The sequence below is a fragment of the Eucyclogobius newberryi genome, unplaced genomic scaffold (genome assembly GCF_026437365.1).
Source record: "Eucyclogobius newberryi isolate DKJ021-1_F unplaced genomic scaffold, fEucNew1.0.hap1 SCAF_18, whole genome shotgun sequence".
NCBI classification, from domain to species: Eukaryota; Metazoa; Chordata; class Actinopteri; order Gobiiformes; family Gobiidae; genus Eucyclogobius; species Eucyclogobius newberryi.
In genome coordinates this window covers 1,012,734-1,036,690 of record NW_027315812.1, presented here as the reverse complement: position 1 = coordinate 1,036,690, position 23,957 = coordinate 1,012,734, and the positions used below count along the sequence as shown (strand labels likewise).

General features: G+C 50.1%; 1 protein-coding gene across 1 annotated transcript in view; it reads right to left on the bottom strand.

Moving 5' to 3' along the window:
• rmc1 (regulator of MON1-CCZ1) overlaps positions 1 to 23,957 on the bottom strand; it is a 37,111-nt gene that overhangs the window by 5,475 nt on the left and 7,679 nt on the right. Inside the window, exons 6-20 of the mRNA XM_072450372.1 lie at positions 22,637 to 22,777; positions 14,113 to 14,216; positions 13,913 to 14,002; positions 13,070 to 13,175; positions 12,622 to 12,727; positions 10,725 to 10,757; positions 10,581 to 10,634; positions 10,177 to 10,305; positions 9,962 to 10,068; positions 9,750 to 9,869; positions 9,608 to 9,685; positions 3,274 to 3,378; positions 600 to 668; positions 281 to 368; positions 38 to 175 (exon numbers count right to left, since the gene is read on the bottom strand). Coding sequence (XP_072306473.1) covers positions 38 to 175; positions 281 to 368; positions 600 to 668; positions 3,274 to 3,378; positions 9,608 to 9,685; positions 9,750 to 9,869; positions 9,962 to 10,068; positions 10,177 to 10,305; positions 10,581 to 10,634; positions 10,725 to 10,757; positions 12,622 to 12,727; positions 13,070 to 13,175; positions 13,913 to 14,002; positions 14,113 to 14,216; positions 22,637 to 22,777 — 1,468 coding nt within the window. The remainder of the gene's footprint in view (positions 1 to 37; positions 176 to 280; positions 369 to 599; positions 669 to 3,273; positions 3,379 to 9,607; positions 9,686 to 9,749; positions 9,870 to 9,961; positions 10,069 to 10,176; positions 10,306 to 10,580; positions 10,635 to 10,724; positions 10,758 to 12,621; positions 12,728 to 13,069; positions 13,176 to 13,912; positions 14,003 to 14,112; positions 14,217 to 22,636; positions 22,778 to 23,957) is intronic.

The following is a 23,957-nucleotide window of genomic DNA, read 5'->3' as shown; positions in this document are numbered from 1 at the left end:
GAGTGAGAGTCAGAGTTAGTCAGATGCCCTCCCACACCTAGGTTGAACACTGGACTTCCTCTGAGGCGCTGGTTTCGCTGCTGAAACGACCTGAACACGGTGAAGAACAACATCTCGTCTTCAGTTTGAAGAGCAGCGTCCAGGAACTTACGCGCCGACACGTTGTCATGACCACCTGAGATATATACATATATAATCTATAACAGCTGAGATATAACTGTTATAATATACAAATATAATATACATATATAATGTAGAACACTCTGGAATGTAAACGCACCGACTGAGCGGATGAATCGCAGCGCGCTCAGAACCTGCTGTTTGGACAGAAGAACTTCCACGATCTCGTCATTCGCCGTCGACAAACGCTGAAGCGACAGAAGAAAAACTGTGAGACCTGGACCTGGACCTGGTCCAGAATGATTCCCAGGTCCAGGACCAGGTCCAGAACCAGGTCCAGAACCAGAACCAGAACCAGGTCCAGTCCCAGGTCCAGGACCAGGTCCAGTCCCAGGTCCAGGACCAGGTCCAGTCCCAGGTCCAGGACCAGGTCCAGTCCCAGGTCCAGGACCAGGTCCAGTCCCAGGTCCAGGTCTCACCTTGAGCATGTCCAGAGACAGTTGATGTGCAGGAGGATAAGTGCTCTCCAGAGACAGCAGCAGACAAGCCTGAGACAGAAGAGCCAGAGGAAAGTTACAGAATGAGGCTTTACATCAGGACGTGTCTGGCTCTTTGACATTAGGCCGTGGTGGCTCTTGTTTGGCTCTTTGACATTAGGACGTGGTGGCTCTTTGACATTAGGACGTGGTGGCTCTTGTTTGGCTCTTTGACATTAGGCCGTGGTGGCTCTTGTTTGGCTCTTTGACATTAGGACGTGGTGGCTCTTGTTTGGCTCTTTGACATTAGGCCGTGGTGGCTCATGTTTGGCTCTTTGACATTAGGACGTGGTGGCTCATGTTTGGCTCTTTGACATTAGGCCGTGGTGGCTCTTGTTTGGCTCTTTGACATTAGGCCGTGGTGGCTCTTGTTTGGCTCTTTGACATTAGGACGTGGTGGCTCATGTTTGGCTCTTTGACATTAGGACGTGGTGGCTCATGTTTGGCTCTTTGACATTAGGCCGTGGTGGCTCTTGTTTGGCTCTTTGACATTAGGCCGTGGTGGCTCTTGTTTGGCTCTTTGACATTAGGCCGTGGTGGCTCTTGTTTGGCTCTTTGACATTAGGCCGTGGTGGCTCTTGTTTGGCTCTTTGACATTAGGCCGTGGTGGCTCTTGTTTGGCTCTTTGACATTAGGACGTGGTGGCTCATGTTTGGCTCTTTGACATTAGGACGTGGTGGCTCATGTTTGGCTCTTTGACATTAGGACGTGTCTGGCTCTTGTTTGGCTCTTTGACATTAGGACGTGGTGGCTCTTGTTTGGCTCTTTGACATTAGGCCGTGGTGGCTCTTGTTTGGCTCTTTGACATTAGGCCGTGGTGGCTCATGTTTGGCTCTTTGACATTAGGCCGTGGTGGCTCTTGATTGGCTCTTTGACATTAGGCCGTGGTGGCTCATGTTTGGCTCTTTGACATTAGGCCGTGGTGGCTCATGTTTGGCTCTTTGACATTAGGCCGTGGTGGCTCATGTTTGGCTCTTTGACATTAGGACGTGGTGGCTCTTGTTTGGCTCTTTGACATTAGGCCGTGGTGGCTCTTGTTTGGCTCTTTGACATTAGGACGTGGTGGCTCATGTTTGGCTCTTTGACATTAGGACGTGGTGGCTCTTGTTTGGCTCTTTGACATTAGGACGTGGTGGCTCTTGTTTGGCTCTTTGACATTAGGCCGTGGTGGCTCTTGTTTGGCTCTTTGACATTAGGCCGTGGTGGCTCTTGTTTGGCTCTTTGACATTAGGACGTGTCTGGCTCTTGTTTGGCTCTTTGACATTAGGACGTGGTGGCTCTTGTTTGGCTCTTTGACATTAGGACGTGGTGGCTCTTGATTGGCTCTTTGACATTAGGACGTGGTGGCTCTTGTTTGGCTCTTTGACATTAGGACGTGGTGGCTCTTGTTTGGCTCTTTGACATTAGGCCGTGGTGGCTCTTGATTGGCTCTTTGACATTAGGCCGTGGTGGCTCTTGTTTGGCTCTTTGACATTAGGCCGTGTTGGCTCTTGTTTGGCTCTTTGACATTAGGCCGTGGTGGCTCATGTTTGGCTCTTTGACATTAGGACGTGGTGGCTCTTGTTTGGCTCTTTGACATTAGGACGTGGTGGCTCTTGTTTGGCTCTTTGACATTAGGCCGTGGTGGCTCTTGTTTGGCTCTTTGACATTAGGCCGTGTTGGCTCTTGTTTGGCTCTTTGACATTAGGCCGTGGTGGCTCATGTTTGGCTCTTTGAAATTAGGCCGTGGTGGCTCTTGTTTGGCTCTTTGACATTAGGCCGTGTTGGCTCTTGTTTGGCTCTTTGACATTAGGCCGTGGTGGCTCATGTTTGGCTCTTTGAAATTAGGCCGTGTTGGCTCTTGTTTGGCTCTTTGACATTAGGCCGTGGTGGCTCATGTTTGGCTCTTTGACATTAGGCCGTGGTGGCTCATGTTTGGCTCTTTGACATTAGGCCGTGGTGGCTCTTGATTGGCTCTTTGACATTAGGCCGTGGTGGCTCTTGTTTGGCTCTTTGACATTAGGCCGTGGTGGCTCATGTTTGGCTCTTTGACATTAGGCCGTGGTGGCTCTTGTTTGGCTCTTTGACATTAGGCCGTGGTGGCTCTTGTTTGGCTCTTTGACATTAGGCCGTGGTGGCTCTTGTTTGGCTCTTTGACATTAGGACGTGGTGGCTCTTGTTTGGCTCTTTGACATTAGGCCGTGGTGGCTCTTGTTTGGCTCTTTGACATTAGGACGTGGTGGCTCTTGTTTGGCTCTTTGACATTAGGCCGTGGTGGCTCTTGTTTGGCTCTTTGACATTAGGACGTGGTGGCTCTTGTTTGGCTCTTTGACATTAGGACGTGGTGGCTCATGTTTGGCTCTTTGACATTAGGCCGTGGTGGCTCTTGTTTGGCTCTTTGACATTAGGACGTGGTGGCTCTTGTTTGGCTCTTTGACATTAGGCCGTGGTGGCTCTTGTTTGGCTCTTTGACATTAGGACGTGGTGGCTCATGTTTGGCTCTTTGACATTAGGCCGTGGTGGCTCTTGTTTGGCTCTTTGACATTAGGACGTGGTGGCTCTTGTTTGGCTCTTTGACATTAGGCCGTGGTGGCTCTTGTTTGGCTCTTTGACATTAGGACGTGTGGTGTATACATACCAGTGGTTTGGAGTCGCTGAGGACGTGATACTGGAGGAACTGGTGCAACATGTAGAAGAGCTCGTGCTGGACCAGAGTCTTGATCACCAGCTCGTACAGGTAGTGCTGCAGAAACACACACACACACACACACACACACAGACACACACACACACACAGACACACAGAAACACACACACACACAGACACACAGAAACACACACACACAGACACACACACAAACAGACAGACACACACACACACATACACACAAAGACACACACACACACACACATACACACAAAGACACACACACACACACACAGACAGACAGACACACACACACACACACATACACACAAAGACACACACACACACACACACACACACACAGACAGACAGACACACACACACACATACACACAAAGACACACACACACACACAGACAGACAGACACACACACACACATACACACAAAGACACACACACACACACATACACACAAAGACACACACACACACACACAGACAGACACACACACACACATACACACAAAGACACACACACACACACATACACACAAAGACACACACACACACACACAGACAGACAGACACACACACACAGACACATACACACAAAGACACACACACATACACACAGACACACACACACACACACATACACACAAAGACACACACACACACACACACAGACACACAGTGATATTATGAAATCTAAATGTTAAAAAATAGAATATTTATGGATAAAGTGTATTATTAATGATGACAACACGAGGAAACACAACACAGTAATGTCCCCTAAACCTACAGTAATGTCCCCTAAACCGACAGTAATGTCCCCTAAACCTACAGTAATGTCCCCTAAACCGACAGTAATGTCCCCTAAACCGACAGTAATGTCCCCTAAACCTACAGTAATGTCCCCTAAACCTACAGTAATGTCCCCTTAAACTTACAGTAATGTCCCCTAAACCGACAGTAATGTCCCCTAAACCTACAGTAATGTCCCCTAAACCGACAGTAATGTCCCCTAAACCGACAGTAATGTCCCCTAAACCTACAGTAATGTCCCCTAAACCTACAGTAATGTCCCCTTAAACTTACAGTAATGTCCCCTAAAGCTACAGTAATGTCCCCTAAACCTACAGTAATGTCCCCTAAACCTACAGTAATGTCCCCTAAACCTACAGTAATGTCCCCTTAAACTTACAGTAATGTCCCCTAAACCTACAGTAATGTCCCCTAAACCTACAGTAATGTCCCCTTAAACTTACAGTAATGTCCCCTAAACCTACAGTAATGTCCCCTTAAACCTACAGTAATGTCCCCTAAACCTACAGTAATGTCCCCTTAAACCTACAGTAATGTCCCCTAAACCTACAGTAATGTCCCCTTAAACTTACAGTAATGTCCCCTAAACCTACAGTAATGTCCCCTTAAACCTACAGTAATGTCCCCTAAACCTACAGTAATGTCCCCTTAAACCTACAGTAATGTCCCCTAAACCTACAGTAATGTCCCCTTAAACCTACAGTAATGTCCCCTAAACCTACAGTAATGTCCCCTTAAACCTACAGTAATGTCCCCTAAACCTACAGTAATGTCCCCTTAAACCTACAGTAATGTCCCCTAAACCTACAGTAATGTCCCCTTAAACCTACAGTAATGTCCCCTAAACCTACAGTAATGTCCCCTTAAACCTACAGTAATGTCCCCTAAACCTACAGTAATGTCCCCTTAAACCTACAGTAATGTCCCCTTAAACCTACAGTAATGTCCCCTAAACCTACAGTAATGTCCCCTTAAACCTACAGTAATGTCCCCTTAAACCTACAGTAATGTCCCCCTAAAGCTACAGTAATGTCCCCTTAAACCTACAGTAATGTCCCCTAAACCTACAGTAATGTCCCCTTAAACCTACAGTAATGTCCCCTTAAACCTACAGTAATGTCCCCTAAACCTACAGTAATGTCCCCTTAAACCTACAGTAATGTCCCCTAAACCTACAGTAATGTCCCCTTAAACCTACAGTAATGTCCCCTAAACCTACAGTAATGTCCCCTTAAACCTACAGTAATGTCCCCTAAACCTACAGTAATGTCCCCTTAAACCTACAGTAATGTCCCCTAAACCTACAGTAATGTCCCCTAAACCTACAGTAATGTCCCCTTAAACCTACAGTAATGTCCCCTTAAACCTACAGTAATGTCCCCCTAAAGCTACAGTAATGTCCCCTAAACCTACAGTAATGTCCCCTTAAACCTACAGTAATGTCCCCTAAAGCTACAGTAATGTCCCCTAAACCTACAGTAATGTCCCCCTAAAGCTACAGTAATGTCCCCTAAACCTACAGTAATGTCCCCTAAACCTACAGTAATGTCCCCTAAAGCTACAGTAATGTCCCCTAAACCTACAGTAATGTCCCCTAAACCTACAGTAATGTCCCCTAAAGCTACAGTAATGTCCCCCTAAAGCTACATTAATGTCCCCTAAACCTACAGTAATGTCCCCTAAACCTACAGTAATGTCCCCTAAACCTACAGTAATGTCCCCTAAACTTACAGTAATGTCCCCTAAACCTACAGTAATGTCCCCTAAACCTACAGTAATGTCCCCCTAAAGCTATAGTAATGTCCCCTAAACTTACAGTAATGTCCCCTAAACCTACAGTAATGTCCCCTAAACCTACAGTAATGTCCCCCTAACCCTACAGTAATGTCCCCTAAACCTACAGTAATGTCCCCTTAAACTTACAGTAATGTCCCCTAAACCTACAGTAATGTCCCCTAAACCTACAGTAATGTCCCCCTAAAGCTACAGTAATGTCCCCCAAAAGCTATAGTAATGTCCCCTAAACTTACAGTAATGTCCCCTAAACCTACAGTAATGTCCCCTAAACCTACAGTAATGTCCCCTAAACCTACAGTAATGTCCCCCTAACCCTACAGTAATGTCCCCTAAACCTACAGTAATGTCCCCTTAAACTTACAGTAATGTCCCCTAAACCTACAGTAATGTCCCCTAAAGCTACAGTAATGTCCCCCATAACCTACAGTAATGTCCCCTAAACCTACAGTAATGTCCCCCTAAAGCTACAGTAATGTCCCCTAAACCTACAGTAATGTCCCCTAAACCTACAGTAATGTCCCCCTAAAGCTACAGTAATGTCCCCTAAACCTACAGTAATGTCCCCTAAAGCTACAGTAATGTCCCCTAAAGCTACAGTAATGTCCCCCTAAAGCTACAGTAATGTCCCCTAAACCTACAGTAATGTCCCCTAAACCTACAGTAATGTCCCCCTAAACCTACAGTAATGTCCCCTAAACCTACAGTAATGTCCCCTAAACCTACAGTAATGTCCCCTAAAGCTACAGTAATGTCCCCCTAAACCTACAGTAATGTCCCCTAAACTTACAGTAATGTCCCCTCAAACCTACAGTAATGTCCCCTAAACCTACAGTAATGTCCCCTAAACCTACAGTAATGTCCCCCTAAACCTACAGTAATGTCCCCTAAACCTACAGTAATGTCCCCCTAAAGCTATAGTAGTGTCCCCTAAACTTACAGTAATGTCCCCTAAACCTACAGTAATGTCCCCTAAACCTACAGTAATGTCCCCCTAAAGCTACAGTAATGTCCCCCTAAAGCTACAGTAATGTCCCCCAAACTTACAGTAATGTCCCCTAAACCTACAGTAATATCCCCTAAACCTACAGTAATGTCCCCCTAACCCTACAGTAATGTCCCCTAAACCTACAGTAATGTCCCCTTAAACTTACAGTAATGTCCCCTAAACCTACAGTAATGTCCCCTAAACCTACAGTAATGTCCCCCTAAAGCTACAGTAATGTCCCCCTAAAGCTACAGTAATGTCCCCTAAACCTACAGTAATGTCCCCCAAAAGCTATAGTAATGTCCCCTAAACTTACAGTAATGTCCCCTAAACCTACAGTAATGTCCCCTAAACCTACAGTAATGTCCCCTAAACCTACAGTAATGTCCCCTAAACCTACAGTAATGTCCCCTTAAAGCTACAGTAATGTCCCCCAAAAGCTATAGTAATGTCCCCTAAACTTACAGTAATGTCCCCTAAACCTACAGTAATGTCCCCTAAACCTACAGTAATGTCCCCCTAAAGCTACAGTAATGTCCCCTAAACCTACAGTAATGTCCCCCTAAAGCTACAGTAATGTCCCCTAAACCTACAGTAATGTCCCCTAAACCTACAGTAATGTCCCCTAAAGCTACAGTAATGTCCCCCATAACCTACAGTAATGTCCCCTAAACCTACAGTAATGTCCCCCTAAAGCTACAGTAATGTCCCCTAAAGCTACAGTAATGTCCCCTAAACCTACAGTAATGTCCCCTAAACCTACAGTAATGTCCCCTAAACCTACAGTAATGTCCCCTAAACTTACAGTAATGTCCCCTAAACCTACAGTAATGTCCCCTAAACCTACAGTAATGTCCCCCTAAACCTACAGTAATGTCCCCCTAAACCTACAGTAATGTCCCCTAAACCTACAGTAATGTCCCCTAAAGCTACAGTAATGTCCCCCTAAAGCTACAGTAATGTCCCCCTAAACCTACAGTAATGTCCCCTAAACCTACAGTAATGTCCCCCTAAAGCTATAGTAATGTCCCCTAAACTTACAGTAATGTCCCCTAAACCTACAGTAATGTCCCCTAAACCTACAGTAATGTCCCCCTAAAGCTACAGTAATGTCCCCCAAAAGCTATAGTAATGTCCCCTAAACTTACAGTAATGTCCCCTAAACCTACAGTAATGTCCCCTAAACCTACAGTAATGTCCCCCTAACCCTACAGTAATGTCCCCTAAACCTACAGTAATGTCCCGTAAACCTACATTAATGTCCCCTAAACCTGTCCCCTAAACCTACAGTAATGTCCCCCAAAAGCTATAGTAATGTCCCCTAAACTTACAGTAATGTCCCCCAAAAGCTATAGTAATGTCCCCTAAACTTACAGTAATGTCCCCTAAACCTACAGTAATGTCCCCTAAACCTACAGTAATGTCCCCTAAAGCTACAGTAATGTCCCCTAAACCTACAGTAATGTCCCCCTAAAGCTACAGTAATGTCCCCCTAAAGCTACAGTAATGTCCCCTAAACCTACAGTAATGTCCCCTAAACCTACAGTAATGTCCCCTAAAGCTACAGTAATGTCCCCCTAAACCTACAGTAATGCCCCCTAAACCTACAGTAATGTCCCCCTAAAGCTACAGTAATGTCCCCCTAAAGCTACAGTAATGTCCCCTAAACCTAATGTCCCCCTAAACTACAGTAATGTCCCCCTAAAGCTACAGTAATGTCCCCTAAACCTACAGTAATGTCCCCTAAACCTACAGTAATGTCCCCCTAAACCTACAGTAATGTCCCCTAAACCTACAGTAATGTCCCCTAAACCTACAGTAATGTCCCCCTAAAGCTACAGTAATGTCCCCTAAACCTACAGTAATGTCCCCCTAAAGCTACAGTAATGTCCCCCTAAAGCTACAGTAATGTCCCCTAAACCTACAGTAATGTCCCCTAAACCTACAGTAATGTCCCCCTAAAGCTACAGTAATGTCCCCCTAAAGCTACAGTAATGTCCCCCTAAACCTACAGTAATGTCCCCCTAAAGCTACATGAAGCAGCAGAACCCCACACCACCTCCACCACTAACAGTCGCTTGAGTTTTCAAATAGCGAAAAATCCTCTTATTATTCCTTTAGGTGATTGAAAGCCTGGGCGTGGCAGTAATCAGAGCTGGGCGTGGCAGTAATCAGAGCTGGGCGTGGCAGTAATCAGAGCTGGGCGTGGCAGTAATCAGAGCTGGGCGTGGCAGTAATCAGAGCTGGGCGTGGCAGTAATCAGAGCTGGGCGTGGCAGTAATCAGAGCTGGGCGTGGCAGTAATCAGAGCTGGGCGTGGCAGTAATCAGAGCTGGGCGTGGCAGTAATCAGAGCTGGGCGTGGCAGTAATCAGAGCTGGGCGTGGCAGTAATCAGAGCTGGGCGTGGCAGTAATCAGAGCTGGGCGTGGCAGTAATCAGAGCTGGGCGTGGCAGTAATCAGAGCTGGGCGCGGCAGTAATCAGAGCTGGGCGTGGCAGTAATCAGAGCTGGGCGCGGCAGTAATCAGAGCTGGGCGTGGCAGTAATCAGAGCTGGGCGTGGCAGTAATCAGAGCTGGGCGCGGCAGTAATCAGAGCTGGGCGTGGCAGTAATCAGAGCTGGGCGTGGCCAGACAAACTGAACTCAGGTGTGAGAAACCAGTAATGTTCTAACAGAAGCAGGTAAAGAGTCTAAATGTTGTGTCCTGAAGAAGACAAACCTGGACGGTGATCTGGCTCTGGTTCAGAGAGCGGATGTACTCCATGAGGACGGCGATGGTGAACTTGTGGCACACGTCCTGAGGAGAATACACACTGTAAAGACTGTGAGCTTCAGACGTGCTGCAGCTCTTCAGACCTGACCTTCTTCTCACTGAAGGTCGACAGCACGTGAGTGTACATGTCCGATTGGTCGATCACAGCCTGCGTTCTGATTGGTCGTTTCTGTGCAGCGTTTCCTCGACTCGCTCCGGACTCCATCGCCTGCGACAGGAAGTGAACGTGGAGATGGAAATGTGATTTCAGTTTACTTTTGACAAGAGGCCCCCGGGAGCGGGAGTGTGAAGTGTTCAGACCTGAGAGTAGCTCTGCTCCGCCTCCAGATACTCTTTATACACCTGGTTCAGTTTGTCAAACACTGTGGCCACCACAGGAAGGCTCCCCCTGTCTGCAGCCTCCAGAACTGCAACACACATGATGACACATTAACACAGGTTTACACACACACACACACACACACACACAGTGTGAGGACATGTGGACATGTGTTTGTAGCGTGTAAAAGTCGTACTGTTCTGGCAGACGGACAGGATGACCATCTTACAGTCTCTGCGTCTCAGGAGGAAGTCCATGAGTTTGCCTTTGTCCTGCAGCAGGTTCACGGTGGGAGGAAGCCGCACCTCCAGGTACCACAGGAACCCTGGGTAAGTCATGCCGGGCACAAACAGGAGGGGGCGCATGAGAGCACAAACACGAGCTTTAACTGTCCAGAAACCAAACTAACTCAGATCTAAAGCGGACGGAGAACAGCGCCACCTGCAGGAGAAGTGACCCCGGGGTGAGAGAACAGCGCCACCTGCAGGAGAAGTGACCCCGGGGTGAGAGAACAGCGCCACCTGCAGGAGAAGTGACCCCGGGGTGAGAGAACAGCGCCACCTGCAGGAGAAGTGACCTCGGGATGAACGCGGGACAAACCTTCACTGGCGCTGATGATGATGTCGGGCTGGAACACGCTCCACGACGAGGAGTCTGGGCCGGGGTCAAGGGTCAAACGCCCGCTCCTGAGAGTTCATGACACACACATTTGAACATGTAAACACTAGTTCTAGAGCAGGATACAGAGCTGGCAGGGCAGGGGCGGCACCGACGGACCTGCACACACACACACACACACACACACACATTATTTACATTTATTTAAAGTCTCTTCTTATACTTTAGTCTACAACAGGCTGTAATCTGATTTAGTTACAAAGAGTTCTCTCTCATTTGTGGAACACATTCTGATCCACCAGAGGGCGCAATAGAGTGTCTTTTATCACACGCTCCATCCTTCACTCACTCTGAACAAGACCCCAAGATACTTGAACTCCTCCACTTGGGGCAAGGACCCCCCACCCACCTGGAGAGGACAAGGACCCCCCACCCACCTGGAGAGGACAAGGACCCCCCACCCACCTGGAGAGGACAAGGACCCCCCACCCACCTGGAGAGGACAAGGACCCCCCACCCACCTGAAGAGAACAAGGACCCCCCACCCACCTGGAGAGGACAAGGACCCCCCACCCACCTGGAGAGGACAAGGACCCCCCACCCACCTGGAGAGGACAAGGACCCCCCACCCACCTGGAGAGAACAAGGACCCCCACCCACCTGGAGAGGACAAGGACCCCCCACCCACCTGGAGAGGACAAGGACCCCCCACCCACCTGGAGAGGACAAGACACCTTTTACCGGTTGAGAACCATGACATGGATTCTGAGGTGCAGAGTCTCATCCCAGACGCTTCACACTCGGCTGAAACGTCCCAGTGCAGCTGCAGGTGCAGGTTTGATGGAGACATCAAACAGGGACCGGACAGCCCTGAGCAAAGGGCCCCGGACCCTGTACTCCCGGAGCACCCCCCAAAGGACACCCTGAGGGACACGGTCCAAAGCCTTCTCCAGATCCACAAAGCACATGTGACTGTGCAAACTCCCATGAGCCCTGGCGCCCCCTGGTGGAGAGTCTAGAGCTGTTCAAGTGTTGCACCACCAGGACCTAAACCTGCTCCTCCTGAATCTGAGGTTCTATGGGTCAGATTCTCCTCCAGGACCTGGAACAGACCTTATGGGAGGCTGAGGAGTGTGATCCCTCTGTAGGTGGGACACACCCTCTGGTCCCCCTTCTGGAACAGAGGGACCACCACCCCGCTCTGCTTAGTTTGGTTTAGTTTCTGTGTGTGTGTGTGTGTGTGTGTGTGGTCAGATGTAGAGTGTGTGTGTGTGTGTGGTCAGATGTAGAGTGTGTGTGTGTGTGTGGTCAGATGTAGAGTGTGTGTGTGTGTGTGGTCAGATGTAGAGTGTGTGTGTGTGTGGTCAGATGTAGAGTGTGTGTGTGTGTGGTCAGATGTAGAGTGTGTGTGTGTGTGGTCAGATGTAGAGTGTGTGTGTGTGTGTGGTCAGATGTAGAGTGTGTGTGTGTGTGTGGTCAGATGTAGAGTGTGTGTGTGTGTGTGTGGTCAGATGTAGAGTGTGTGTGTGTGTGTGGTCAGATGTAGAGTGTGTGTGTGTGTGTGTGTGGTCAGATGTAGAGTGTGTGTGTGTGTGGTCAGATGTAGAGTGTGTGTGTGTGGTCAGATGTAGAGTGTGTGTGTGTGGTCAGATGTAGTGTGTGTGTGTGTGTGTGGTCAGATGTAGAGTGTGTGTGTGTGGTCAGATGTAGTGTGTGTGTGTGGTCAGATGTAGAGTGTGTGTGTGTGTGTGTGGTCAGATGTAGAGTGTGTGTGTGTGGTCAGATGTAGAGTGTGTGTGTGTGGTCAGATGTAGTGTGTGTGTGTGTGTGTGGTCAGATGTAGAGTGTGTGTGTGTGGTCAGATGTAGTGTGTGTGTGTGGTCAGATGTAGAGTGTGTGTGTGTGTGGTCATGTGTAGTGTGTGTGTGTGTGTGTGGTCAGATGTAGAGTGTGTGTGTGTGGTCAGATGTAGTGTGTGTGTGTGGTCAGATGTAGTGTGTGTGTGTGTGTGGTCATGTGTTACCGGACAGAGGGATCCTGCAGGGGGCGATAGAGCGCGCAGGCAGCACAGGCTGATGAGTCACAGCACAGTCTGGCTCCTTCAGGTTTATGTCAAAGATCAACGACGTCTGAAAGAGAAGGGTCAGAGGGTCAGAGGGTCAGAGGGTCAGAGGGTCAGAGGGTCAGAGGGTCAGAGGGTCAGAGGGTCAGGGTCAGAGAGTCAGAGGGTCAGAGTCAGAGGGTCAGAGTCAGAGGGTCAGGGTCAGAGAGTCAGAGGGTCAGAGTCAGAGGGTCAGGGTCAGAGAGTCAGAGGGTCAGAGAGTCAGAGGGTCAGAGAGTCAGAGTCAGAGGGTCAGGGTCAGAGAGTCAGAGGGTCAGAGAGTCAGAGGGTCAGAGAGTCAGAGTCAGAGGGTCAGGGTCAGAGAGTCAGAGAGTCAGAGGGTCAGAGGGTCAGAGGGTCAGTCTCAGACCTGAGAGCTTTGATGATGGACCACGATCAGATTGTCCACCACGTTCAGAGCAAACTTCCCCGTCGTGTTCAGCTTCAGGACGTGTGCTTTTTTACACTGTCCGTCTCTGAACACAAATGTGCAGCAGACATGACCTTTACATTCAGTTACCATGGTGACACCAGCACTTTAACCACACCTGCTTTTCCTTTATATAAGTGTGAATGGTGTATGTGAAGTGTGATTATTGACCAGGCAGTTTGAACTGAGGGGCACCAGCCTGACCAGGCAGTTTGAACTGAGGGGCACCAGCCTGACCAGGCAGTTTGAACTGAGGGGCACCAGCCTGACCAGGCAGTTTGAACTGAGGGGCACCAGCCTGACCAGGCAGTTTGAACTGAGGGGCACCAGCCTGACCAGGCAGTTTGAACTGAGGGGCACCAGCCTGACCAGGCAGTTTGAACTGAGGGGCACCAGCCTGACCAGGCAGTTTGAACTGAGGGGCTCCAGCCTGAGCTATTTGTGCAGCAGTTTCACTGTTCCTCTGGATATTAAACTGGGAGGGTACAGAGGCTACTCTGTCTTTAGTTCTTTATCAATTCAAAACTAGGAGTTGAGTGTTGCTGCCCTCTCATGCGCATGGGCAGCTCCACAAGCCACAGTTCAAACAGACACAGATCACGGGCACAGCCGGGAACAGTTTTGATCTGCAAACCTATTAAAGGAACTACCGTATCTTCCAGACTATAAATTGGGTTTGAGTTTGGGTTCTTTCATAGTTTGGCCGGGGTGCGACTAATATGTGATGATATTAGTTATTGCAGGCGGGTGCAGAGACAGGTGCAGTGACAGGTGCGTGTTTACCTGGGCAGGTGATAGAGCACGACCTCTGCACTGGGGCTGTTTGCAGAGCGAGAGTGGTGCTTCAGGTACATGACATACAGCTGACCATAACTGTAACACACATTATTCATGACAAACTCTACTGCCACCTGGAGGACAAAAGACACATAGCACTTTTACTTTCATCTACGGCTATAAAGAGGTGAATAAAGGAGCTTTACATGGTTGCCATGGCGACATCCCGCTCTGACAGGCTGAGTTTGGCCGGTTTGGGAACGACAGGAAGCTCGATCTCAAACTTGGACATTTTAGACATCGTACCGTTCTGAAAGAGAGAAACATAATCCATCCAGACAAGTAAAGGAGAGGACACGTCTAACAGCAGAGGACTAAGATGAGGACACGTCTAACAGCAGAGGACTAAGATGAGGACACGTCTAACAGCAGAGGACTAAGATGAGGACACGTCTAACAGCAGAGGACTAAGATGAGGACACGTCTAACAGCAGAGGACTAAGATGAGGACACGTCTAACAGCAGAGGACTAAGATGAGGACACGTCTAACAGCAGAGGACTAAGATGAGGACACGTCTAACAGCAGAGGACTAAGATGAGGACACGTCTAACAGCAGAGGACTAAGATGAGGACACGTCTAACAGCAGAGGACTAAGATGAGGACACGTCTAACAGCAGAGGACTAAGATGAGGACACGTCTAAGAGCAGAGGACTAAGATGAGGACACGTCTAAGAGCAGAGGACTAAGATGAGGACACGTCTAACAGCAGAGGACTAAGATGAGGACACGTCTAACAGCAGAGGACTAAGATGAGGACACGTCTAACAGCAGAGGACTAAGATGAGGACACGTCTAACAGCAGAGGACTAAGATGAGGACACGTCTAACAGCAGAAGACTAAGATGAGGACACGTCTAACAGCAGAGGACTAAGATGAGGACACGTCTAACAGCAGAGGACTAAGATGAGGACACGTCTAACAGCAGAGGACTAAGATGAGGACACGTCTAACAGCAGAGGACTAAGATGAGGACACGTCTAACAGCAGAGGACTAAGATGAGGACACGTCTAACAGCAGAGGACTAAGGTGAGGACACGTCTATCAGCAGAGGACTAAGGTGAGGACACGTCTAAGAGCAGAGGACTAAGATGAGGACACGTCTAAGAGCAGAGGACTAAGATGAGGACACGTCTAAGAGCAGAGGACTAAGATGAGGACACGTCTAACAGCAGAGGACTAAGATGAGGACACGTCTAACAGCAGAGGACTAAGATGAGGACACGTCTAACAGCAGAGGACTAAGATGAGGACACGTCTAACAGCAGAGGACTAAGGTGAGGACACGTCTAAGAGCAGAGGACTAAGATGAGGACACGTCTAAGAGCAGAGGACTAAGATGAGGACACGTCTAACAGCAGAGGACTAAGATGAGGACACGTCTAAGAGCAGAGGACTAAGATGAGGACACGTCTAACAGCAGAGGACTAAGATGAGGACACGTCTAACAGCAGAGGACTAAGGTGAGGACACGTCTATCAGCAGAGGACTAAGGTGAGGACACGTCTAAGAGCAGAGGACTAAGATGAGGACACGTCTAAGAGCAGAGGACTAAGATGAGGACACGTCTAAGAGCAGAGGACTAAGATGAGGACACGTCTAACAGCAGAGGACTAAGATGAGGACACGTCTAACAGCAGAGGACTAAGATGAGGACACGTCTAACAGCAGAGGACTAAGATGAGGACACGTCTAACAGCAGAGGACTAAGATGAGGACACGTCTAACAGCAGAGGACTAAGATGAGGACACGTCTAACAGCAGAGGACTAAGATGAGGACACGTCTAACAGCAGAGGACTAAGGTGAGGACACGTCTAACAGCAGAGGACTAAGATGAGGACACGTCTAAGAGCAGAGGACTAAGATGGGGTCAATCTGGGGAATAAACACAATCACATCAAGACCTAAAACAGCAGAGGACTAAGCTACGTACAGACGCCGCGGCCTCATCGCGCCCGACGCAGAATTTGAGCGCGTGTACATTTGAAAGGTTTAGGCACCGGACGCGCGCTCTCGGCGCCCCGGTCACTGTGCACAGGCGCGTGTACGGCGCGCCCGTGCTCTCTGTGCACATGCGCAGTAGAGGTGTTGTCACATGCGCAGTAGAGGTGTTGTCACATGCGCAGTAGAGGTGTTGTCACATGCGCAGTAGAGGTGTTGTCAGATGCGCAGTAGAGGTGTTGTCACATGCGCAGTAGAGGTGTTGTCACATGCGCAGTAGAGGTGTTGTCAGATGCGCAGTAGAGGTGTTGTCACATGCGCAGTAGAGGTGTTGTCAGATGCGCAGTAGAGGTGTTGTCACATGCGCAGTAGAGGTGTTGTCACATGCGCAGTAGAGGTGTTGTCACATGCGCAGTAAAGGTGTTGTCACATGCGCAGTAGAGGTGTTGTCACATGCGCAGTAGAGGTGTTGTCACATGCGCAGTAGAGGTGTTGTCACATGCGCAGTAGAGGTGTTGTCACATGCGCAGTAGAGGTGTTGTCACATGCGCAGTAGAGGTGTCACATGCGCAGTAGAGGTGTTGTCACATGCGCAGTAAAGGTGTTGTCACATGCGCAGTAAAGGTGTTGTCACATGCGCAGTAGAGGTGTTGTCACATGCGCAGTAAAGGTGTTGTCACATGCGCAGTAGAGGTGTTGTCACATGCGCAGTAAAGGTGTTGTCACATGCGCGGTAGAGGTGTCACATGCTCAGTAGAGGTGTTGTCACATGCGCAGTAGAGGTGTTGTCACATGCGCAGTAGAGGTGTTGTCACATGCGCAGTAGAGGTGTTGTCACATGCGCAGTAAAGGTGTTGTCACATGCGCAGTAAAGGTGTTGTCACATGCGCAGTAGAGGTGTTGTCACATGCGCAGTAGAGGTGTTGTCACATGCGCAGTAGAGGTGTTGTCACATGCGCAGTAGAGGTGTTGTCACATGCGCAGTAGAGGTGTTGTCACATGCGCAGTAGAGGTGTTGTCACATGCGCAGTAAATGTGTTGTCACATGCGCAGTAGAGGTGTCACATGCGCAGTAGAGGTGTTGTCACATGCGCAGTAGAGGTGTTGTCACATGCGCAGTAGAGGTGTTGTCACATGCGCAGTAGAGGTGTCACATGCGCAGTAGAGGTGTTGTCACATGCGCAGTAGAGGTGTTGTCACATGCGCAGTAAAGGTGTTGTCACATGCGCAGTACAGGTGTTGTCACATGCGCAGTAAAGGTGTTGTCACATGCGCAGTAGAGGTGTTGTCACATGCGCAGTAAAGGTGTTGTCACATGCGCAGTAGAGGTGTCACATGCGCAGTAGAGGTGTTGTCACATGCGCAGTAAAGGTGTTGTCACATGCGCAGTAGAGGTGTTGTCACATGCGCAGTAGAGGTGTTGTCACATGCGCAGTAGAGGTGTTGTCACATGCGCAGTAGAGGTGTTGTCACATGCGCAGTAAAGGTGTTGTCACATGCGCAGTAGAGGTGTTGTCACATGCGCAGTAGAGGTGTTGTCACATGCGCAGTAGAGGTGTTGTCACATGCGCAGTAGAGGTGTTGTCACATGCGCAGTAGAGGTGTCACATGCGCAGTACAGGTGTCACATGCGCAGTAGAGGTGTCACATGCGCAGTAGAGGTGTCACATGCGCAGTAGAGGTGTCACATGCGCAGTAGAGGTGTCACATGCGCAGTAGAGGTGTCACATGCGCAGTAGAGGTGTCACATGCGCAGTAGAGGTGTCACATGCGCAGTAGAGGTGTCACATGCGCAGTAGAGGTGTCACATGCGCAGTAGAGGTGTCACATGCGCAGTAGAGGTGTCACATGCGCAGTAGAGGTGTCACATGCGCAGTAGAGGTGTCACATGCGCAGTAGAGGTGTCACATGCGCAGTAGAGGTGTCACATGCGCAGTAGAGGTGTCACATGCGCAGTAGAGGTGTCACATGCGCAGTAGAGGTGTCACATGCGCAGTAGAGGTGTCACATGCGCAGTAGAGGTGTCACATGCGCAGTAGAGGTGTCACATGCGCAGTAGAGGTGTCACATGCGTAGTAGAGGTGTCACATGCGCAGTAGAGGTGTCACATGCGCAGTAGAGGTGTTGTCACATGCGCAGTAGAGGTGTCACATGCGTAGTAGAGGTGTCACATGCGCAGTAGAGGTGTCACATGCGTAGTAGAGGTGTCACATGCGCAGTAGAGGTGTCACATGCGTAGTAGAGGTGTCACATGCGCAGTAGAGGTGTCACATGCGCAGTAGAGGTGTCACATGCGTAGTAGAGGTGTCACATGCGTAGTAGAGGTGTCACATGCGCAGTAGAGGTGTCACATGCGTAGTAGAGGTGTCACATGCGCAGTAGAGGTGTCACATGCGCAGTAGAGGTGTCACATGCGTAGTAGAGGTGTCACATGCGCAGTAGAGGTGTCACATGCGTAGTAGAGGTGTCACATGCGTAGTAGAGGTGTCACATGCGTAGTAGAGGTGTCACATGCGCAGTAGAGGTGTCACATGCGTAGTAGAGGTGTCACATGCGCAGTAGAGGTGTCACATGCGTAGTAGAGGTGTCACATGCGTAGTAGAGGTGTCACATGCGCAGTAGAGGTGTCACATGCGTAGTAGAGGTGTCACATGCGCAGTAGAGGTGTCACATGCGTAGTAGAGGTGTCACATGCGCAGTAGAGGTGTCACATGCGTAGTAGAGGTGTCACATGCGTAGTAGAGGTGTCACATGCGCAGTAGAGGTGTCACATGCGTAGTAGAGGTGTCACATGCGTAGTAGAGGTGTCACATGCGCAGTAGAGGTGTCACATGCGTAGTAGAGGTGTCACATGCGTAGTAGAGGTGTCACATGCGCAGTAGAGGTGTCACATGCGTAGTAGAGGTGTCACATGCGTAGTAGAGGTGTCACATGCGCAGTAGAGGTGTCACATGCGTAGTAGAGGTGTCACATGCGCAGTAGAGGTGTCACATGCGTAGTAGAGGTGTCACATGCGCAGTAGAGGTGTCACATGCTACAGCTCCTTTCTCCCACAAACAGCCACAATCAGTCGTTCGTCTGCCTTTGTTGACGAAGAAGGAAAAAGGAGCTGGAGCGTCAGCTCTGATTGGCTGCTGCGTGGCTGCTACGCTTCAGCTGCAGAGACCTGAACATATCTGAACACGTCGCGTCAGCCGCTTTCGTGGCCTCGGTCGCCTCATACGCGCTCAAAGCCTCCAGAGCGTAAAAAAACACCAATCGCGCCGCAAAAACAAAGAAATCGCGCGACGAGCTCGAGGCGTTTACATGGACTTTAATGTAAACTGAGGCTTCAGCCGCCGGCGTGTGGAACCTCCATAAGAGATAAGAACCATCGCTCGAGTGTTCTTTACACAGAACAGGTCCACAGACAGGAGGAGGAGGAGTCAAAGGTTCCACACACAGGAGGAGGAGGAGTCAAAGGTTCCACACACAGGAGGAGGAGGAGTCAAAGGTTCCACAGACAGGAGGAGGAGGAGTCAAAGGTTCCACACACAGGAGGAGGAGGAGTCAAAGGTTCCACACACAGGAGGAGGAGGAGTCAAAGGTTCCACACACAGGAGGAGGAGGAGTCAAAGGTTCCACACACAGGAGGAGGAGGAGTCAAAGGTTCCACAGACAGGAGGAGGAGGAGTCAAAGGTTCCACACACAGGAGGAGGAGGAGTCAAAGGTTCCACACACAGGAGGAGGAGGAGTCAAAGGTTCCACACACAGGAGGAGGAGGAGTCAAAGGTTCCACACACAGGAGGAGGAGGAGTCAAAGGTTCCACAGACAGGAGGAGGAGGAGTCAAAGGTTCCACACACAGGAGGAGGAGGAGTCAAAGGTTCCACACACAGGAGGAGGAGGAGTCAAAGGTTCCACACACAGGAGGAGGAGGAGTCAAAGGTTCCACACACAGGAGGAGGAGGAGTCAAAGGTTCCACACACAGGAGGAGGAGGAGTCAAAGGTTCCACACACAGGAGGAGGAGGAGTCAAAGGTTCCACACACAGGAGGAGGAGGAGTCAAAGGTTCCACACACAGGAGGAGGAGGAGTCAAAGGTTCCACAGACAGGAGGAGGAGGAGTCAAAGGTTCCAAACACAGGAGGAGGAGGAGTCAAAGGTTCCACAGACAGGAGGAGGAGGAGTCAAAGGTTCCACAGACAGGAGGAGGAGGAGTCAAAGGTTCCACAGACAGGAGGAGGAGGAGTCAAAGGTTCCACAGACAGGAGGAGGAGGAGTCAAAGGTTCCACAGACAGGAGGAGGAGGAGTCAAAGGTTCCACAGACAGGAGGAGGAGGAGTCAAAGGTTCCACACACAGGAGGAGGAGGAGTCAAAGGTTCCACAGACAGGAGGAGGAGGAGTCAAAGGTTCCACAGACAGGAGGAGGAGGAGTCAAAGGTTCCACAGACAGGAGGAGGAGGAGTCAAAGGTTCCACAGACAGAAGGAGGAGGAGTCAAAGGTTCCACAGACAGAAGGAGGAGGAGTCAAAGGTTCCACAGACAGAAGGAGGAGGAGTCAAAGGTTCCACAGACAGGAGGAGGAGGAGTCAAAGGTTCCACAGACAGGAGGAGGAGGAGTCAAAGGTTCCACACACAGGAGGAGGAGGAGTCAAAGGTTCCACACACAGGAGGAGGAGGAGTCAAAGGTTCCACAGACAGGAGGAGGAGGAGTCAAAGGTTCCACAGACAGGAGGAGGAGGAGTCAAAGGTTCCACAGACAGGAGGAGGAGGAGTCAAAGGTTCCACACACAGGAGGAGGAGGAGTCAAAGGTTCCACACACAGGAGGAGGAGGAGTCAAAGGTTCCACACACAGGAGGAGGAGGAGTCAAAGGTTCCACACACAGGAGGAGGAGGAGTCAAAGGTTCCACACACAGGAGGAGGAGGAGTCAAAGGTTCCACAGACAGGAGGAGGAGGAGTCAAAGGTTCCACAGACAGGAGGAGGAGGAGTCAAAGGTTCCACAGACAGGAGGAGGAGGAGTCAAAGGTTCCACAGACAGAAGGAGGAGGAGTCAAAGGTTCCACACACAGGAGGAGGAGGAGTCAAAGGTTCCACACACAGGAGGAGGAGGAGTCAAAGGTTCCACACACAGGAGGAGGAGGAGTCAAAGGTTCCACACACAGGAGGAGGAGGAGTCAAAGGTTCCACAGACAGGAGGAGGAGGAGTCAAAGGTTCCACAGACAGGAGGAGGAGGAGTCAAAGGTTCCACACACAGGAGGAGGAGGAGTCAAAGGTTCCACACACAGGAGGAGGAGGAGTCAAAGGTTCCACAGACAGGAGGAGGAGGAGTCAAAGGTTCCACACACAGGAGGAGGAGGAGTCAAAGGTTCCACACACAGGAGGAGGAGGAGTCAAAGGTTCCACACACAGGAGGAGGAGGAGTCAAAGGTTCCACACACAGGAGGAGGAGGAGTCAAAGGTTCCACAGACAGGAGGAGGAGGAGTCAAAGGTTCCACAGACAGGAGGAGGAGTCAAAGGTTCCACACACAGGAGGAGGAGGAGTCAAAGGTTCCACACACAGGAGGAGGAGGAGTCAAAGGTTCCACAGACAGGAGGAGGAGGAGTCAAAGGTTCCACAGACAGAAGGAGGAGGAGTCAAAGGTTCCACAGACAGGAGGAGGAGGAGTCAAAGGTTCCACAGACAGGAGGAGGAGGAGTCAAAGGTTCCACAGACAGGAGGAGGAGGAGTCAAAGGTTCCACAGACAGGAGGAGGAGGAGTCAAAGGTTCCACAGACAGAAGGAGGAGGAGTCAAAGGTTCCACAGACAGAAGGAGGAGGAGTCAAAGGTTCCACAGACAGAAGGAGGAGGAGTCAAAGGTTCCACAGACAGGAGGAGGAGGAGTCAAAGGTTCCACAGACAGGAGGAGGAGGAGGCAAAGGTTCCACAGACAGGAGGAGGAGGAGTCAAAGGTTCCACAGACAGAAGGAGGAGGAGTCAAAGGTTCCAGAGACAGAAGGAGGAGGAGTCAAAGGTTCCAGAGACAGAAGGAGGAGGAGTCAAAGGTTCCACAGACAGGAGGAGGAGTCAAAGGTTCCACAGACAGGAGGAGGAGGAGTCAAAGGTTCCACAGACAGGAGGAGGAGGAGTCAAAGGTTCCACAGACAGGAGGAGGAGTCAAAGGTTCCAGAGACAGGAGGAGGAGTCAAAGGTTCCACAGACAGGAGGAGGAGTCAAAGGTTCCAGAGACAGGAGGAGGAGTCAAAGGTTCCAGAGACAAAAGGAGGAGTCAAAGGTTCCAGAGACAAAAGGAGGAGGAGTCAAAGGTTCCACACACAGGAGGAGGAGGAGTCAAAGGTTCCACAGACAAAAGGAGGAGGAGTCAAAGGTTCCACAGACAAAAGGAGGAGTCAAAGGTTCCACAGACAAAAGGAGGAGGAGTCAAAGGTTCCACAGACAAAAGGAGGAGGAGTCAAAGGTTCCACAGACAAAAGGAGGAGGAGTCAAAGGTTCCACAGACAAAAGGAGGAGGAGTCAAAGGTTCCACAGACAAAAGGAGGAGGAGTCAAAGGTTCCACAGACAAAAGGAGGAGGAGTCAAAGGTTCCACAGACAAAAGGAGGAGGAGTCAAAGGTTCCACAGACAAAAGGAGGAGGAGTCAAAGGTTCCACAGACAAAAGGAGGAGGAGTCAAAGGTTCCACAGACAAAAGGAGGAGGAGTCAAAGGTTCCACAGACAAAAGGAGGAGGAGTCTTACTCTGAAGCTGAGTGGCTGCAGTACATTGCCCTGGACAGTAGAGGACAGTAGAATCACACACGGTTCAGGACAATATTGAAACCAGTTCACGTTTATGTTCTGAGACTTCAGCAGCTTCAGACTGCGCCTGTCCGGGAACACCTGCCACACAGAGGATCAGACCCGGATCAGACCCGGATCAGACCCGGATCAGACCCGGATCAGACCCGGATCAGACCCGGTTTAGACCCGGTTCAGACCTGGTTCAGACCTGGTTCAGACCTGGTTCAGACCTGGTTCAGACCCGGTTTAGACCTGGTTCAGACCTGGTTTAGACCTGGTTCAGACCTGGTTCAGACCTGGTTCAGACCCGGTTTAGACCTGGTTCAGACCCGGTTTAGACCTGGTTTAGACCTGGTTCAGACCCGGTTCAGACCCGGTTTAGACCTGGTTCAGACCTGGTTCAGACCCGGTTTAGACCTGGTTCAGACCCGGTTTAGACCTGGTTCAGACCTGGTTCAGACCTGGTTTAGACCTGGTTCAGACCTGGTTTAGACCTGGTTCAGACCTGGTTCAGACCCGGTTTAGACCTGGTTTAGACCTGGTTCAGACCCGGTTTAGACCTGGTTCAGACCCGGTTTAGACCTGGTTCAGACCTGGTTTAGACCCGGTTTAGACCTGGTTCAGACCCGGTTTAGACCTGGTTCAGACCTGGTTCAGACCTGGTTCAGACCCGGTTTAGACCTGGTTCAGACCTGGTTCAGACCCGGTTTAGACCTGGTTCAGACCTGGTTTAGACCTGGTTCAGACCTGGTTTAGACCTGGTTCAGACCTGGTTCAGACCCGGTTTAGACCTGGTTCAGACCTGGTTCAGACCTGGTTCAGACCTGGTTTAGACCCGGTTCAGACCTGGTTCAGACCTGGTTCAGACCCGGATCAGACCCGGATCAGACCCGGTTTAGACCTGGTTCAAACCCGGTTTAGACCTGGTTCAGACCTGGTTTAGACCTGGTTCAGACCTGGTTTAGACCTGGTTCAGACCTGGTTCAGACCTGGTTCAGACCCGGTTTAGACCTGGTTCAGACCCGGTTTAGACCTGGTTTAGACCTGGTTCAGACCTGGTTCAGACCCGGTTTAGACCTGGTTCAGACCTGGTTCAGACCCGGTTTAGACCCGGTTTAGACCTGGTTCAGACCCGGTTTAGACCTGGTTCAGACCTGGTTCAGACCTGGTTTAGACCTGGTTCAGACCTGGTTTAGACCTGGTTCAGACCTGGTTCAGACCTGGTTTAGACCTGGTTCAGACCCGGTTTAGACCTGGTTCAGACCTGGTTTAGACCTGG